The 19,421-nt window shown below is 35.3% G+C and overlaps 1 protein-coding gene across 4 annotated transcripts in view; it reads left to right on the top strand.

The window, feature by feature from the left end:
• Nucleotides 1-15,111, top strand: part of LOC124722968 (probable E3 ubiquitin-protein ligase HERC4) — a 226,555-nt gene extending 211,444 nt beyond the window's left edge. For all 4 annotated transcript variants that reach the window (XM_047248172.1, XM_047248237.1, XM_047248297.1 and 1 more), the window contains exons 21-22: nt 6,988-7,178; nt 14,452-15,111. In XM_047248172.1, coding sequence (XP_047104128.1) covers nt 6,988-7,178; nt 14,452-14,604 — 344 coding nt within the window. In that variant the 3' untranslated portion in view covers nt 14,605-15,111. The remainder of the gene's footprint in view (nt 1-6,987; nt 7,179-14,451) is intronic.
• The last annotated feature ends 4,310 nt before the right edge of the window (nt 15,112-19,421 follow it).

Here is a 19,421-nt window from a genome sequence, read left to right as displayed (position 1 = left end):
GTACTGTCACCAGGCGTCATGTATAACCCTACCTCTACTATAGTAATTTAGTATGCTTTTACCTAAATAACATAAAACCCTGTCTATATGTTGTCACACATACTATACCCCAACAGAACAAATAATCATGTTATGGGAAAAGCCACGTATAACCCTCTGACTAAAATTAGGTTTAGTTTCCAACTAAAGTGCACTATGGGAGAATATTCCTGTCAATAGGAAAAACTAATCAGTATGTGATGTTCACTTGCTTTTTTTCTTCATTGATTGTCCTCAGTGTCGACATACTGCGTTGCTACACTGGCTGAAAAATGGGGTTTGTAATTTCCACACTGACTACTGTAAATAATGTAGCCAACAGGTACACAGTTACGTTTCACAGTTCTTTACTTTCACTGTTTACACCCACCAGTAATACACAGTCACATGGCCAGTGCACTATTATTTAACTTTCAATAAGCCTGATTAATAGTCCGCAGGCAAACCTCTACATACTGCTACAATAGTTTTCTGTTGAACGTCTATGAGCAGTAACAACCTGACCACACAGTTCACAGTCTTCCAAATAAATTTAACAGATACTGTCATTGCTTTAACACACGGCCTGTTGGTGTAACACTTTATTCACGGCTAAGTTGATGCATTGTTGTTGTTCTAACCAACACAGGTGTCTTGTATGAAACTCGGCCGTGGACTGATTGTCTTAGAACCAAAAATTGGGCCGTTATATATCCTCTCAAAGCAAATGCTGAAACTACACCTTGTTCGTTGTTTAACTTACAGAAATTACAATTAAAGCTTAACTCATTAAGTTAACTGAATACATAGAAAAATTGCATCTTTTTGACAGTTTCTTCTACTGCGAGGGTTAAGCTGAATTATTTGTTTAAATGATGAAATTAACATATATAGTTATGCAAACAATACCTTTGACGAAACTGAAAATTACTTAGGAATTAATTAATGGCTGGTTTTGCTAACATGTTTTCAAATAGAGCCAAATAGATCATTTAAGAATACTATTAGTTATTCCCCCACATGTTTATAATTAGTACAGAATTTATATTTGTTTATAAGTCAACAATAGAATTTAAGTTACGAAACAATTACCGATTTCACCCTATAATGAAACATACTAACTAATAATAGTCAAAATAAATTAGAAAATCAATTACATACATAAAACTAAGCACAAAATTAGATCTGGTGTTATATTCTTTAAAACTGAGGGCCAACCTTTCTCTTTATGGAAGTGCAGTAATTAGTCAAAATTGAAAAAGATTAATTTTAATGTGGCAGATGGCAAAACGAGGGGAAGTAAAAATATCCCAGCTTGCTTTGTCACAAATAGAGTTACCTTTTTTACAGGATTTGACCGTGTGATGTGTCTTATGGATAACTAAATCAGATTATTCAATTCTTTCCTAAGATTTTACCCAGCAGTTAAATAGAAACACAGTATGAATAGCCGTAAGCCATTTGCAGTCTCCATTTGAGGCATTTTGGACGAATTTGCAGGCAAAACTTCTGCTGCTCCGCAAAGGTGTTGCCTCAGTCACTGCTGCCTACAGACTGTGTGTCTTACTTTTGCTCTAGGTAGCATGCGAATGCACCCTTGTCACCTTTTCCACTCCCCAGAGTGTCTTTCCTTTCAAACAAAAGCACACACCCATTTCTTATATTATTGCTAAGTGTGACCATTTCTTAAATTGTTAAAGTTACATCAACATGAACAATTTATACGCACAAAATATTTTTAGATACGAAAGGTCATCAAAAAATTATGTAACATAATAAACAATTTACATAGTGTATTACTTACATTATTCACATACAATACAAAGAGCTTCAACCTCCAGTATAATGCAGTTTACTTTACATATACTGAAAATATAGTATGAATATGCAAAAATTTTAAAGCAAATATATAAAAATGAACCGTAAACAAATATTGTTATAACATCTCTTTGATTTCCTCGTTCCATATCCTCAGACCTCTTCTACTTCTTATTTCTTTTTTTCTCCAAGGGCTTCTGTTGCTGTTTTCGTTATGCCACTGCATCTCCAGATTATTTTCGGTACAAGTTCCTAATAGATAATGCTTCCTTCTTTTTGCATAAAACTGTTTTATGATTTTTTAATGTAATAAGTTCACTTCATTGATTTGAGTGCATTGATGAGGTTTTTGTATCTTCCACTTTTTCTGCAGGTCACACTCTGCTATTCGTATATAGAGGTCTGAGCTAATATTGCGTCCTCTGAAATCATGCACATCTTTGAACCTAACTTTTCATTTATTAGCTCATAATCTGTTGTTGACCTATGTCCTTGTGCTCCTTTTTAATGGTTTATGGAAGCAGATTGTTGTAATTCATTACTACTATTATTGCAACAACTTTCTCCAAATGATCCTCCTGCTCCTGTGTCACTCCGTGCTAACTCACTTAGGCCTCCCTGCTTGACTGTCGTGGATTTCGCTGAAATTTTATGTGAACATTCACACAGGTCCATGATGAACATTGGTAAAGTTTAACATTCATTGAAGCAATACTGGCTGAGATGTTATAGAAAGGCAAAATTGCTCGAAAAAATTGTCACCCAAAAAAAAAATTCTGAGTTTGACTTCTTACATCTGAGGGACTAACGATGTGATGAACATGAAACTTGGCATGCAGTAACCTAACAGCACAAGGTTCTCAAATACACTATTTCAGTATCTCTTTCCCATGCCAAATAAATTACATGCAAATTTCAATATTTTGTAAAAGAGCTCAAAAATTTGCTAATTTTGATCTAATTTTGCACAAAACTGTGTTCTGTAAAACTCTCCAAACTGGGCTCATTAGAAAGAGCATAGTTTAAATGCCTAAAAGAGTATATTTGATTATCCATCGGTGACTAACAATGCTAGATAATTTGAATCAATGTTGTGTGCAAAAATTATGGCATGAAAAAAATGTAAACTTTGGATTGTTATATCTCATAAACACACAATACCCAATAGCTTGATCGTACAAAGATGTGGAATACAAAATTTCATTCACGTACAGTTTTCAGATAACCTACAAATGCAAAACATTGTGAGAAGTTGAAAATACTGTATATTTGACATTTCTTTTTCATGTACAATTTTCTGGTAAAGCTTCCAAACCACTTTTATTCAAAACAACATGCTTTAAGACAGTGGGTAAAATTTCCAATATGGGCTTCAATGCTACATAAATTGAGGCAATGAAAAACACGAAACTTTGGACACAACTACTTAGCAGCATAAGGTTTTCCAATATAAAATAAGTCACGTACTGATTTCTAAATTTAAACAAAATCAGTTGACTCTTTATTTTCATAAAAGTTACAAAAATGGAACATATTCACTTTACTTTCAGAAAATCTGTTTTTCATAAATGATTTCAGACTACTTTAATCACTGTTGGAAAGAGTATGTTTTCAAGCATCCAGAAAATAACACTCAATTTTCCAATACCATCACCTTAGGAGTCACACCCGATAGCTCTGCAATACCAGCCATGAGCGGGTTTCTTCATTCAGGTCCCCCAAGCATGTAATTTGGTGTCTGAATTTAAGTTCCAGGGCTTTGTGGTGGTACCTGTGTGCTTACAAAGCCATTTGCTGAGTACCTTCTCTAATCTTTAGGAGTATCTCATGTAGGCAGAAAAGTAATATCAGTTTTGATTTTTAAACTTCTCAGCATTGCAGTTTACATTTTTTGAAATTTTGGGGCCACTTTCTGCTGTTCATTTCAGACTAATCATAGTTGACGATACTGAAGGAAGAGAGAGCATGGAAATGAGATGTTGTTCTGGTACCTAATAAGCATCCTGTCTTTTGAGCTATTAAAATGAATTAGCCGGACATTGAGGATGCGTAAACTTTATCAGTGCCTCATTTTGGTCCATTGGTATGGCAGTGTTGAATGCTGAGAAGTTTAAAATCAAAATTGATATTATTTATTGCTTGCCGCCTGTGTGAGATACTCCTGTAGATTTCAGAACTGGAGAAAAAAAACTTAGCAAATTCATTTGTCGGCAGACTGATACCACCACAAGGCTTTAGAACCTAAATTAAGAAACCAAATTAGAGGCTTGGGAACCTGGATGAAGAAATACACCAGTGGCTGATACTGCACAGCCACTGGATGTGACCCCAATGGTGATGGGCTTACTGGATACTTACAATTTCACCACGGATCAACACAATATATTGAGGTTTTATGTTTCAATTTAAAAACAAAAGCCACATCCAACAATACACGAACAACAGGTTGCTGCAATGTAGCCTTTTGCCATGGCATATTCCCATAAAGTCGTCCGCCATTTTCATGTATTGTTAGCGTACACTGGGAAATTGAATGTGGTTTTCTGAATGTTTGAAGACATACTCTTCTCAACTGATTAGTCTGAAATTAGTTATGGAAAACAGATTTTTTAAAAGGAATTTGAATGTGATTCATTTTTATAATTTTTATAAAAATCGAGTTTGAACTGATTTTGTAAAAGTTTAGAAAGCAGTGCATGAATATTTTGTATTGGAAAACCTTGTATTGCTAAGTTGTTGTCCAAAGTTTTGTGTTTATCATGCTTTTCATCAACAAAATTGCCTCAATTTGTGTAGCAATGTTAACCCTGAAGTGTAAAAGCTTTAATTCAGTTATTTGGTATGTTATAGGAGAAGATGAAAAGTTCTGTCACTCGATGAGCTTCACTGAGAATCTATATGTTTCAACTAGATCATAGAAAGCAGGAAGTGGAGAGTTGACCTAGGTATAAATGACATCAAATCTAACCATGCCTTACACCTAGAATTAGGTGTAATGTATTTGAAGGCATATTTCTGCACAGACTGGTCTCCAAGGGATGTTGCATTTCAGTGTGTTTTGTGGCAGGAGAGGATCCTTTTCTCAGATTTGAGTGTCTGCCAATGAGTATTAATCTAAAAGCAGTCATATCTGTCTTTGTCATATGATCCAGTTTTATGTTAGCAGTAACCATGACAGCTGAGTTTATTGTCCATTGAAGAATCATGATGAGTTTTCTAACATTTCATGATCTGTACATTAATAAAAACTTTACAGGAAGGTGGGAAAATGCCATTATGTCTTTGTGTATACACTTCAACTGGTACAAAGTTGTAAGATTGACAGTCTGTTAGTTAGAAATGCAGAGCTGTGAATATAACAAAACAATTGATGTAACAAACAACTGATAAACCTGATATGAGGAGAAATAAACGTAAAGGAAGTGGGTGAATTAAAATAGTTCAGTATAACTTTGTATCAAAATCTAAAACAAATTGAGACTGACATCCATGAGCACTTGTAAGTGAGACTCCACATGGACATGTACTGGCAGATGGGTTCAATGGTGGAAGAAGAAGTTTTTCCACATTATGTAGGTCATGTGCAATTGCAGGTTGGCATCATTAATAGCAATAACTTGAATCGAAGCAAGAATAAAGTGGAAACAGTTGTCAGAAAATCCAACAATTATTGAAATCCATTGTGTAATGTTTTCACTTAATTTTATTTATTGTCATGTGTAACTCTCCATTGTTATTGTCATTTGAGGCCTCACTTATTACCTCTCATAGAAACCACAATTTTACAACACAGAACGAAAAAGTAGTAGTTTTAGCAAATTTAAATGGTATGCTTTGCACCCATTTATGAAAATTATGCTATCTGCACACACATTTTTTTAAATATATGAATTGGTTGTAAAGACAATTTAATGTGATGCCTATTATTATAACAATGTGTATGATAAATCGTTATAACTCTAATTACTATGGCATTGACTCATTTCGAAGAATTGACATTCTTATGAAGAATTTAATATGGGCAAAGGGAATGAGATGTGGGTGGGGAGAATGTTCCTTCTTCATTAAAATTCTATTCACACTTATCAGACAGTTCAAAATGTTTTCTTGTGTTTCAGTGTAGACTTTGAAATTGTAACCATCAAAACTATTATTTGTAGATCCAGTTGTTTTGTATCCGTGTATTCTGCAGCCTGATGTCAGGAGCCTCTTATTCATATTGTACATTATACAAGGTAATGCACAATGTTCAGTAACTGTTTTCTTTCAGGATGGGTCCTGATGCCAATTTAATTTTTGTCCAGTGTTAACTCTGAAGCTAAATAGAGTACTCAAACCACTGTGGATGATGCCATGGAAAGATAAGGTTTCCACAGGTTCTCCATTGTGTAGATATGTCAGTAATCAAACCGTAAAATACAATGATATAACAGTATTCAACACTTTTTATGGCAGTCCTTAAAGGCAATTTTCAGAACATTTGGAACACACGACAAAATTTTTACATGTTCTTAGTTACCACTTGATTAAACCATTAATTAAAATCACACACACCTTGTATCCACTGACAGCTGGAGTCAAAGACACTTTGAGCAGACTCCTGTAAGCCTGTTCACAAATTTGTACTTGAATTAAAAGCTTTTCATGAATGTTTTCTTGCTTTTTGGTCTCTGTTAGTACGATGCTCCTTGCAGTTTTTGAAGCAATGACTTCATCCTTATGGTAGTATAATACCCTGTAGTTCAGAATAATGTTTCCAGTCACATGCACTCATACAACCTTAATAATAAAGTGAAACCTGTGCATACTTGTATGCATGTACACTTGGGTCCTCAGGCATCTGCACACTGAAGTCAATCCTGTATTTGAATAAGGAATATTGGTTTAGTGATTTGACAAAGAAAAACAGCCAGATTACAATAAATTATTTATTTTTGATTCCAGTTACCAGTCTCTGTCTATATGATCATTTTCAGACCAGAGGCTCAGATGATGTGAGCAGTCAGTATTTGAAGCTGCTTTGAGTACCAACTGGAACATGTCATAAACTGCAGTTGGACTGTTTCTCATTGTTAAAACTGTAATTTACTACTTTATGATTCCTCATTGACATAAAAAAATTCATAATTTAATGGTTGTTGTGTCTCTTAGGTAATGAAAACTATGATTGGGAGGAATTACAGAGAAATGCACAGTACAAGAATGGATACACAGAATCTGATGAAACTATAAAATATTTTTGGGAAGTTTTCCATGAGCTCACTCCAGAACAAAAGAAAAAATTCCTATTATATTTGACGGGAAGCGACCGGATTCCAGTCCAAGGAATGAAAGCTATAAAGGTATTTTGAAATTAAATTTTAGTTACTTATTCATTTGTATTATATTATGCAGACAATATTTTAGTAAATTTCTGATTAAAAAACTGAAATCATTTTTCCAGAATCTACTGAAACAGTTGAGAAATGGAGCATAGCAATCCAGTGCATGTAGTAGTCATTTGATTTGACAACAGACCCATCTGTGTCAAATAAAAGTTATGATTAACCATACTAAATCATACCTTTCTTTTGGTCTCTGCTCTGTCTCAATAATTAATTCAGTGCAAGCACTCCAATTTTAAAAAATCAAAAAAGCTTTTGCCAAGCTGTGTAGGCAAATTTTAAGAGCTTCAGATGTAGTGAGCATTCACGGAGGAACAGGGAATCAGTTCACAGCATCTCTCCATTGGCTTGGAAATAATTAATTAGTGTGTTGGAGAGCCCTTCAGACTAAATAATGTGTATTTTTTCCTATAACACCAGTTATTCATCATGTAACTGAAATTAGTTGGTATTATTTCTACACAGTTATTAATGTTTATATTGATCACAATTGTTTGGTTATTTTTAATAAAAATCCATACCGGCCACATATTAACAAGTCCATTTGTCATTCAGTGATAAAACAGAAGCAAAAGTACATAAGGAGCCAGTGCATTCATACTAAACAAGATATTGTTTTTCATGATGTACTGAACACTACAAATGTGGAGAGAAAATCATACCACAAAGAAGTAAAAATATTCTCACAAAAATAAATACACGGTCTCTCATCAGCTCTGTACTTCCTAATAGAAATATAATGGCTACACTGTTCATGTTTGAAGGAACTCATATTGGTGCTAGTTTGCACTGCAATTAATGGTTTGGCAATAATAAAATTATTAACAACATACTATTGTTTCCTTGTATCTTTATAGTGAAGTAAAATAAGCTGTCTTTGGATATATTTTGGACATCAAAAGCATGGTTACTATTATTAGTAGTGGCAGTCATCACCCAAGGACACAAAATGTAGTATAATTTAGGTCCATGATCAGTAGATTACTGAAATTACCTCTCGACAGGGGTGCCATAAAAATGTGTTTCGGGTGCCCAGGTCAGGGGGAGACTTAGCTGACTTGGGGTTCTGGGCGGCTTTTCCCAACTCTGCTCCTTTTCCTTAACCTCACCAATCATTTTCCTTCGGCCCTCTTCATTCTCCTTCAACCCTTTTGCCAGCAGAAGGAGCCACTGGCTCCAAAACCTTGCAAACATAACTTTTCATGTGTGTGCTTCTGCCACTGCTTGGTAAGTAGATTTTTTCTCTCTCCAATTACTTACATTTTCAGAAATTGATTATTTTCATTTTTATAAACTGTGATTTAACATTTAAAATTACACTATTGGCAAATCAGTGCACTTGTTGTTGGTATGTCAAATTGAAGTAAATAGAAAATAACTTGATTTACCTGACACTCACATAAGAGTATCGACAACTTTAATTTATATGTTTCAATCGAATGAACCAAAGCACAATGTCATTCACAGAAAGTTGCAGCACATGTCACGTATACCTTGAACCTTCACTCAAATATGGTTAATACAAAAAAAATGGGGGGGGGGGGGGGGAGGGGGACGTACCACACAGGAATTATCCACTTGGGATGGAAATCAGTAGATGTGGTGTACTTGTGCAGACAGATGACTACAGTTTCGGAAAAATTGATAATTTATTCAAGAGAAAGAGCTTCACAAATTGAGCTAGTTAATAATGCATTTTTTCACCTTTGGCCCATATGCAAGCAGTTAGTTGGCCTGGAATCTCATTAATTTGAGTAGAATTGTCTTCAGCAGTGAGCCGAACTGAGCCCTGATGACCAGTGAAGAAGTATCTGGAGACATCCCGGACAGCAGTGGGATACCAATGTGTCACATGCCATACTGCTCTGACAATATGGATTGATGGTCCGGGGTGCCATTTCTGTCCTTAGCTGCACCCATTTGGTTGTCATTCATGGCACTCTTACACTATAGCAATATGTTTATAATATTCTGTACCTTGTTTTGTTGCCCTTCATGGCAAGCTGTCCAGGGCTTACATCTCAGCAAGATAATGCCCACCTGCAAACGACGACAATGTCTACTGCTTGTCTTTGTGCTTTGCCAGACCCTGTCTTGGCCAGCAAGGTATCCAGATTTCTCCTGAACTGAGAACATTTGGAGCATTATGGTTGGGGCCCTCCAACTATCATGGGATTTTGATGGTATAAAGCACCACTTGAACAGAATTTGCCGCACTGTCCCTCAGGAGGACATCCATCAACTCTATCAGACAATGCCAAGCCAAATAACTGCCTGCATAAGGGCCAGAGGTGGACCAACATGTTATTGACTGGCTAAGTTTGTGAAGCTCTTTCTCTTGAATAAATCCTCCGCTTTTCTCTGAAACTGTAATTGTTTGTTTGTTTGTCTGTAGAAGTACATCACATCTACCAATTTCCATCTCATTTGGTTAATTCCTTTGTGTTGAGTTGTAAACAACATTCATGTGCCAAATTGTGTGTTCGAATAGTATCTCACCTGAGTAACAATGAAATCCTCAGCAAATCACAGTTTGGATTTCAGAAGAGTTGACCTGCTGAGAATGCTGTTTGCATTTTCACTCAACAAATTTTACAAACATTAAATAATACAGTACTGCTGGTTGTTATTTTCTGTGACCTATCTAAGGCACCTGACTGTATTCTCCTAGATAAATTGAAGTTTTATGGTATTGATGGTATAGCCAACCAATAGACAATGTCATATCTAACCAAAAGAATGCAAGAATTTGTGCTAAGAAATTCAAACAGTGTAGTCCAGGGACATTATTCTGACTGGGGAGAAATCACTTACATGGTTCCCGATGGCTCAATCTTAGGTCCACTGTTGTTCCTCATATACCCAAACGATCTACCATCTAATATATAATAAGTAGAATTAGTTCTTTTTGCAGATGGCACTAGTATTGTAATCAATTCAAGTGTGCGTACGGCAACAGAAGAAATGGTAAACAGTGTTCTTAAAAGTATCATTGACTGCTTTTCTGTGAATGGGCTCACCTTCTGTTTTAAAAAGACACAACATATTCAGTTCTATCCAGGGGTACCACATTTCTTCTGGACTAAATGAAAACTAAATAAATTCTTAGTTTATAAAATCAAACTGTCCTTTAAAATCCCTGTAAATCATCATCTGAACTTTCTTCTTCTTTCTCTTCTTGGTTATTGTTGTATGCCACAGTTCTTGAAAGATTTAACAATAATGTCTTCTCTCATTCTAGACCATGACACACTTGTTTGATTGTAGGTCATTCTAAATCCCCCTTTGGTGTGAGTTCATGTTGGGTTTCATCCATCATCCATTTGTTCCATTCCTCTCTTGTATACACCTTAAATCATTTATTTATCAAGACATCAAGAGGTTGCAACTGTTATGTGCAAGTCATCTTAGAATAACAGCAAGCTCTGTATTTCCCTGTATCAGTTTCACTTTCACAGAATTTTTCAAATTACTCCGGAACTGATCTATCACAAGAAGTGAAACCTTATTCAGTAAATCATCCTCCTTTGCCTCCACACTCTGTTAATCCGTAATTTCATGCTAGCCTCATCCATTCAACCCCTCTCATGTGTGTGAACATCACTGCCTGGTGGTATTTGGTCATTGGATTAAGTTCGGTACCTTCAACACAACATGAAAGAAAACAATGTACTGCATTTTTTCATGGACTCTTTTAGCACCATTTATGACAACAGTTGTGTTGCCCAGCACATCAAATGTCAGAAGAGTTTCATCCATATTTGCTATTTAGGTTATCTCCACAATGGTTTTCATACATTGTTGAATAATAAAGTGATGGGAAGATAATATTTTCTCTTCATACTCTTGTGGCATTTTCTGAGATGTTTTGGTTTGCATGCTAAGTCCATGATGCTTCATAAACCTGTTGCACCAACTAACTCTACCCAGAAAGTTTGTTAGTTCCACTGAAGTGCTAACTTATGACCATGTATATGAATCATTTTTGTATTAATTCCAACCTCATTTTGACAGTGTCCTTGAATCCATTTCAGTGCATCATCTTACAGTTTTGACCATTTTGCATTCAGTCCTCTATTTGCACATTTAGCGTTCCTAACCTTTTTCAGTTCTTCTTTACTAGCGTGCATCATGATTGATTTTTTTTTCTATTTGTGGAGGTCCGAAATGCTGCTCTGTTTCCATGTTCTTCTGCATGTGCTATTACTTTCAGTTTGTAGCCTGCATTATATGTACACCTTTTATGTTTTTCCATTACGAAACTAGCTACCAACACAAATATTTTACTGTTACCAAAACTTAAATCACTTTCATTTCCAGTTCACTGGCATTGTAGACTACAATCATGCATCATAGGCTAGGCAGAGTTCTGGATTTGTGATGGCAAGGCAGGAGAGAGACAGTGTTAGCAAGCTTCTACTCATGTTTGTCGCATCAATTCATGTTTGTTGCATCAGAACACTGCTGCTGTCAGTTGAATCCCGTGTTTCCAGATAGAGATAGGTGACCTGTGGCATAGAATATATGGCCATTTTTAAGACTAGTGGAAATTATCAGACACTGAACATTTCCATATTAATTTTGAATATAATCTGCATCTGAATTTTGGAGGCAGTTTCTCGAAGAATGTGAAATTGGCTCCTTGCTTGTGTTGCGCACTTTCCTGGATGTTAGTAAAAAACAATGAAGTTCAGAGAGATGGACAGAGGGAAATGATGGATCATGCTAGGCAGCATTATTAGATAAGTACTTTGCGCATGTTTCACACAAGCTAGGAGTGTGAAGATGTGAATATGGGGTACAAAACAGGCTTATAGACCATTCATAAAAGAATATAAAAACAGTGTAATAGAAGGTGAACAGGCAGTGGTACAATAATTGTTGAAAGACGAGGAGTCTACCTGTCAAATTAATATCTTGTCAACAGTGGAGGCTAGTAGTTGATTTTGTAGTGCATAGTTTGGGATATGGTGAGAAATTTGATGCTCCTCCAGTAAATGAATGTAGTTTACTTTCATTTTGCACTGGCATGGCAACTTGCAAGATCCTCAAAAATGCTTTGTTGTTACAACAAAATCTCATTGGCAATTTTATAAACATAAAAGAAATATATGCACACAAATTGACACATTGTCTTAGTTATTTATACAGTGTGAGATACATGCTAAATTATGCAGGTTAAAGAAAAAATTATATTTTGACAAACATGAAGCATATTCATTTTTGGGTAAAACCTGCCAGTACTTTGAGATCAACAGCATATTTGTTGAGCATCCATCACCCTCTTACCATGGCTTGCCAGAAATTAGTGTTGAGAATTCTTCAGTTTAGTATCTCATCACACTAAAATTGTTGCCAATGATTAGTTGAGAAATAATACAAAAAGGACTACTTCATTTCTCAGCAACCTACTCCAAAAGATGAAGTAACTTTGACCAGTATAGAAGAAAGTAAATTGTGTCAACCTTGGAGGTTTTATGTATCATTTTATTTCTTCACATTGCATGGCACTATTTTGTCATAGCTAAAAATTACCTTTTCCTGGAACATTTGATTACTTTCCCTCAGATAAATGACGTATGTACAAATGGCGTTCAAAAAGTTTTGCACAGTCGTCTCTATTTTTTTTATTTTTTGCAGGAGGAGAATGAAATTTTTTGTGAACATACTTGGAACATTTAGCTGTACAATGAGCCTATTCAATGTAGTCTCCATTAGCTGTGACACATCTGGCCCAACATTCTTTCCATGATGTAAATGCACTTTGGTAAAATTCTGGGGACTGACTTTTATTCCATCGCTTATCACAGGAAGTAAGGTCTTTCTCACTATCAAATGTTTTACTGCATAAGTGGGCCTCCAGACGACCAAAGAGGTGAAAATCAGACGAAGCCAAGTCCGGACTGTAGGGAGGATGAGGAACAATTTTCCTGATTTTCTTGTGAGTCATAAGTGCTGTATGGGGTTTGACATCGTCATGGTGTAGTCTGATGAGCTGACCCTAAAGCTGTGGTCTTTGGGTCCTGATGGCACCTCGCAGCTTGTCCAATGACAAACAGTAATGGTCCCAGTTGATTGTGCAGCCAGGTCCCAAAAAGTCAATGAAAATGGTACCACACTGATCCCAGAAGAAGGAGGCCATCACCTTTCGACCTGCTGTTTGTGAAAGTCTTGGTCTCTTCTTCCGAGGGGAACCCAGATGACGCCACTCCATGGATTGGGTTTTGCTCTCGGATTCAGACAGAAACAACCATGTTTCATCCTGGGTAATGACGCCATCAAAACACTGTTTCCACTCTCCAGTAAAGGTCTTCATGAGACCCTCGCACACATTCTTCCTCATCGTTTTCATTTCTCTTGTCACTAATCTAGGCACCCAACGTGCACAGATTTTTCTGTACCCTAGTGACTGTACCAGTGATACCACACTACCCAATGGCAAACAAGTCATTTCAGCAAGCTGTCATGTCATCACACATCTGTCATTTTGGATTATTTTATCAGTGGTCTCCTTATTCACATCACTCACTGCCGTCGATGGTCTTCGGCATCGTGGATTGTCCAGTAGAGAGAAATCACCTTCTTTAAACCTCTACAACCACCGCTGTATACTGCTGCGATACACTGTGTGTATATTGCTGCGATCCACTGTGTCCTCGCCATAAACAGGGAGCAACTTCCTGTGAATCGATGTGGCAGAGTCATCGCCAGTCTTGAAGAGGAACTCCATCACCGACTGTTGTCACAACCTGACATCTACTTCATGGTCCATTATGGCTCACCTGTAAATGAAAGAAAATACTTTTGTATACCCACTTATCCTAAATGTTCCAAGTATGTTCACAAAAAATTTTATTCTCCTGCAAAAAATAAAAGAATTAGAGACGACTCTGCAAAAGTTTTTGAATGCCCTTTGTAATTACCAGCCTGAAGGGCAACAATAGGTGCACATATAAAAATGGTAATGACATTAAAGGTTTTAGAGAAAAAGTGGGAATGTCGCAAAGGGTTAGGTATGTTGATTTTTGTGAATGTTTATATATGAATACTATATTCTGTCTGGAGCTAAAAAGAAGATAGCTAAGCAGATATGGTGTATGCTTGATTTAAAAAGTCACTATCCTCAATTTATCCAATGCTTATTTAACTTTTCTGATAAGTTTTGCATTTCTTTTGCAGTTTATAATGGCTTTCCTGGCCTTAATTAACATTCTCTTCTTCTTTTTTACAGATATACATCCAGCCAACGAATGATGACAAATACCTTCCGGTAGCACACACATGCTTTAATCTGCTTGATTTACCTCGATACAAAACAAAGGAAAGACTTCGTTACAAACTGCTTCAGGCTATTCAACAAACAGAGGGATTCTCCATAGTTTAAGGGGGCTCTTAGGTAGACGTATTCTTAGCTGTTGCCAGAATCAAATGAGATTTTTGAGCAATTTGTTTATGATTTTATACAATGCTGCCTTTAATGTTGACATATTCAGATAATGCCTATAATTTTTTGTATATACAATATGATCACAAATACATGTTGAAATTTGATATATTTTATTTAAAGTGTATGGATGTAGAGAAAAGTATTGACCAGAGACGATATTTTTTATAGCTTATGAATGCAGGACAACATTCTTCAGCCCTAGTGAACCAAATTTAATAAATATGTGCCTGTAATTCTGCTCATTCAAAACAATACGATAAGCAAAGCTGAAAGTATTTTTATTACTAGACTTAAATTTCATGTGGCTTTAATATACAAAACACACACACACACACACACACACACACACACACACACACACACTATATACAGATTTATATATATATAAAGACTGAAAGTTAAGAAAATGTTATATATTAATAGAGGCATGTGGAGTTGTGGTACCGAAAAACAGAAAATCAAGTGCACTATGAATACTAAGCCTTGGAATCAAAATTTTTTGCTCAGAAAGGAAAAGAAAAAGTTGTAAATTAGCAGCAGTGATGATGAGGGATGAGGTATTGACAAACTGTTTGTTGGTATGTTATTGGTGCACAATAAAAATTAATTTCTTTATAATTCCTCAAACACAGTAGATAAAGTGTAGCTTATAGGAAATTCAACAAGATGCTTTATGATATATTAGTGATTAATCAAAATCATCTCAGCTATATTATTACGCATTTATTATGTTACGACCAGTTTCGTTCATAGAACATATTCAGGTTGCACAACTTGACAACCTGAAATTATTCTATGAGCAATAGTTGTTGTAAAACAATAAATGTGTAATAACACAGTTGAGTTGGTTTTTAGTAATCATGAATATTAGTATCAGTTGTGGTGCTCAACATGATCAAGATGATTTATTTTTTAATATTGAGAAACATATGAAATACAACTCATATTTTAAAAGCATCAATCACTTAATGCAAAGTTTTAGATGGAATGAAAATAATGCATGAGAAAAGTCTTAAAAATCAAGTAGTGAGTGGTGGGGAAAACACTGATGTGTTGCACTTTAACATTAATAATTTCATTGTTGACATGAATTCACGTACTTGAGCTTCCATTTGTTATGCTCTTGGAACTCTGTGCAGTATCAGAAGTATGGATAACTTGTTCTCTGTCTCTCAAAAAATTTGCAGCACCTCCATAGCAACTTCTCTTTAATTCCTGATGTGGCCATTGCTCTTTGTCTTTATCATTGGGGGGGGGGGGGGGGGGGGGGTACTCATTCAATTAATAATTAAATTACAAATTACATTAAAGTAGTTCATGGATTCAAGAGACACATGATTGGGATAAACTAATTTCATTTTGTGAGATTTTTGGATGACTTCATTACCTACATTTTTTTCAAAATTATTTAGTATTCTGAATTTTTTATTTTTCAGTTTTACATTATATTAATATTTTCCTATTTTTATGTTTGTTCCATTCTGCCGTATGCCTCAACTTTGGAAGAACTTCGCTGTGTTATATTGTTCTTGAATCTGCCTTTGTTAAAAAAAAAAAAAAAAAAAAAAAAATTCTGATCTGTTTACCAACCCTTTTTGTCAAAAGTGCCCCTCTTTCCCCATATCTCTCAAGAAAGGTATCTGTAACTCATACATTTTATGATTGGCACTTAATGTTTAAGTAATGGCGGCAGCTACATCATGAAATGTTGGTACGTCATGTCTAACTGCACGGTAGAGTTATTGTGCACATTTGCTGTGGTAGAATAATATATTTTATATGTTTGTTTTTAATGTGGGATATTTGTGAAAACAGTAATTATGCTTCTACAGATGTAGATGAGGTAACAGAAAATAGAAAGTACTAGGAGGTGTACAGGCTGTTTCAACAATTATGGAAGATTAAGTTTTGTAGAAAGTGCTACTTAATGCCTGCTGTAAGAAGTTGCTCAGATTTGTCTGTTATGCTAACAGTACAAATGAAGATTGTTGAATTTAATATAAAGTATATTAAATTGTTCTGAGATGTGTTTATTTTTCCATATTACAGTTGAACTGTTATTTTGTGTTGTAGTATGTGGTTTTGTTTTTGCCTGCTAGTCATGAGAGTGTATGCATACTTTCAGAACACTGTTGAATGTGTGATGTAATTGTGATAGAGATGTATTTATTAGTTTTCTTCTATATTGTAAGTTAACTACAGTGTTTGACAAGTTTGCTGGTTTGGTTACTTCCTGCAATAACAATATAAACTGCTAAATTATGTGAATGTGCAGTGCAACTATTTATTACCTGTGGTGTGTTCATAAGAGCTAAAAGGAAGCACGCAGTCAGAGTACACGAAAGAAAAATTAACTGAAACCTTATGGAGATGATATTTAAGTAAAGACCAAATATGTTAAGTTTAAAATATAGACTTCTTTTCTGCATTTGTAACAAGGAGCTTACTTATGATAAAAAAAACTTACTGTACATCAAGTTCCCATTGAAAAATTAAAGCATTGTGCAGTGGCAGCGCAACAAAATTATACCAGTGTGCTACAGTGTGGTGGCCTGTAATCTTTTGACTTGGAATGGTAGTAATCATTACTAAATTGAATATATTAGTTTTATGTATATTAACTGAATTGTTTAAATATATTAAAATTTTATAATGAATAGTTTAACATTATGAGGGATAAAATAAAATTAAAAAGAAAATAGAATCAGCAGGAATCAAATCCTAGTCTGCAAATTACCAGTCTATGCTTTAGGCCATTCATTCACAGTAGAGTTGTGACAATGGCGCTTTAAAAATCTCTCATACTCTGTGCTTGCATAATATCCTACACCCAATTTCAGAGGAAAATATGGACCTTTTAAATTCAGTAATCTGTGGCAATCTTCCACATTAAATATTTGTTCATAACATGATATGCCCTTCATAAAACCATCTTGATATTCACCTTAATTACTCTCCATTGTTGATTCTACTTTGTTAAGTATAATCTTGCAAATATTACACATAGCTGGTTTCAGACTGTCAATATACTATTTATTGCCTTATGTTATGTATGGGATCTATGAAGGCCACCTCTCCTGGTTGTTTTCGTTTTCCAAGTTTAATTTTAGCTTCTTCTTCTTTCTTTCCCCTTTTTTTAAAAAATCATTTCAAAAGTTTTGCTGTAGTAGAGTCTTCTCCACTAGCTTTGTAAGGTTTCAATAACTTCAATTTCTTTGATAGTTGGAAGTAAATCTTGTTCTAGGTTTTTATGAGTGTTTGAGTATGTGAGCTTCTGTATTGGTTCTGGACAATTAAGAAGCTGATCCAAGTATTTCACAAATATTTTGAAATATTCAGTGTTACATAAACTAAATCAGTGAGCCTCATCCTACGCCTCTCTGCTGTTAAATTTAAGTTACATCTACCTAACTACTTAAATCTCACTTTCTACTCCAAAGATCTGTTAGAAAGAGCTGCTTTAGCAAATCTTCTGCAAAAAACACCTTCCTACTAAATTTCCTCATGTACTTGCTTGTTTCACCACCATCCAGCTTATAGCCTTTTGACTTAAAAGGGTAATGAGCGTAACTAAATTGAATATATTAATTTTACGATATAATGCAAAGGATAATTGCTACTCACCATATAGCGGAGATGCTGAGTCACAGAAAGGCACAACAAAAAGGTCACACAGTCAGCTTTCACCAACAAGGCCTTCGTCAGATTTAGACTAACAGCTGGAACCAGAAACTGTGGTCATGTATGTGTGTGTGTGTGTGTGTGTGTGTGTGTGTGTGTGTGTGTGTGTTTTTGTCTAATTTTGACAAAGGCCTTGTTGGCCAAAAACTAATTCTGTGACAGCCTTTTTGTTGTGCCTTGCTGTGACTCAATATCTCCGCTATACGGTGAGTAGCAACTATCCTTTTCATGATATTGTTACATTCCATTCTAAATTTTACTTGTATAAATTGAACTGTTTAAATATGTTTAAATTTTTAATTAATAGTTTAACATTGTGAGGAATAAAATAAAATTAAAAGGAGAGTTGGTATTAGTGGGAATCAAACTCAGGTTCACAGATTACCAGTTCCTGTCTTAGAACACTCACACACAGCACTGACATGACAACAGTTCTTTAAAAAGTCCTCATACGTTACACTTGTGCAGTATGCTACATGCAATTTTGAAGAAAAATACTGCCCTGTTGCTGTGAGCAATGTAGCAATCACAGTGCCAGAAGGGCTAGTGTCACATCAGAGCAAGCACAGTCGAAAACAGACAGCTGTGCACATCTCCGAGTAGATCGTAGCACAGCTGTCTATCATTTCTGCACTTGACACTGGTTGGTTTCTAATTATCATGGAGAGAGCACTGCAGAACATGTTTTCATCAGTTTTATAGTTTTATTTGCATACCAGCATGCATTCAAAAAGAAATGCTGCAATTTTAGTGCAATTTTCGGCTCACATTTGAAGCAATTGGTGTAATTTGTTTGTTATTTACAGTGTTCTGTAGCACATTAGTACATGATTACTGCCCACTGCTTGCATTGCATATTAAATGTAGTGTTAATATAAACCTACATTACAAATGATGTGTTGGGAGAAAGGCAGGTATGTGTGCTGTCTGGGTTGTGCTTACCTGTAATATTTTTTGTAATACATGTTATTCGAGTAAAGGTTTAAAGGTTTTATTTCTGGGAAAACTTTTGAGGATTATAGGTCATCTCAAACTTGCTACAAAATTTATGAATAAATCTACAGCAGCTTTAT

The sequence above is a fragment of the Schistocerca piceifrons genome, chromosome 1 (assembly GCF_021461385.2).
Source record: "Schistocerca piceifrons isolate TAMUIC-IGC-003096 chromosome 1, iqSchPice1.1, whole genome shotgun sequence".
Lineage (NCBI taxonomy): Eukaryota > Metazoa > Arthropoda > Insecta > Orthoptera > Acrididae > Schistocerca > Schistocerca piceifrons.
This window is presented reverse-complemented; position numbering and strand designations above follow the sequence as displayed.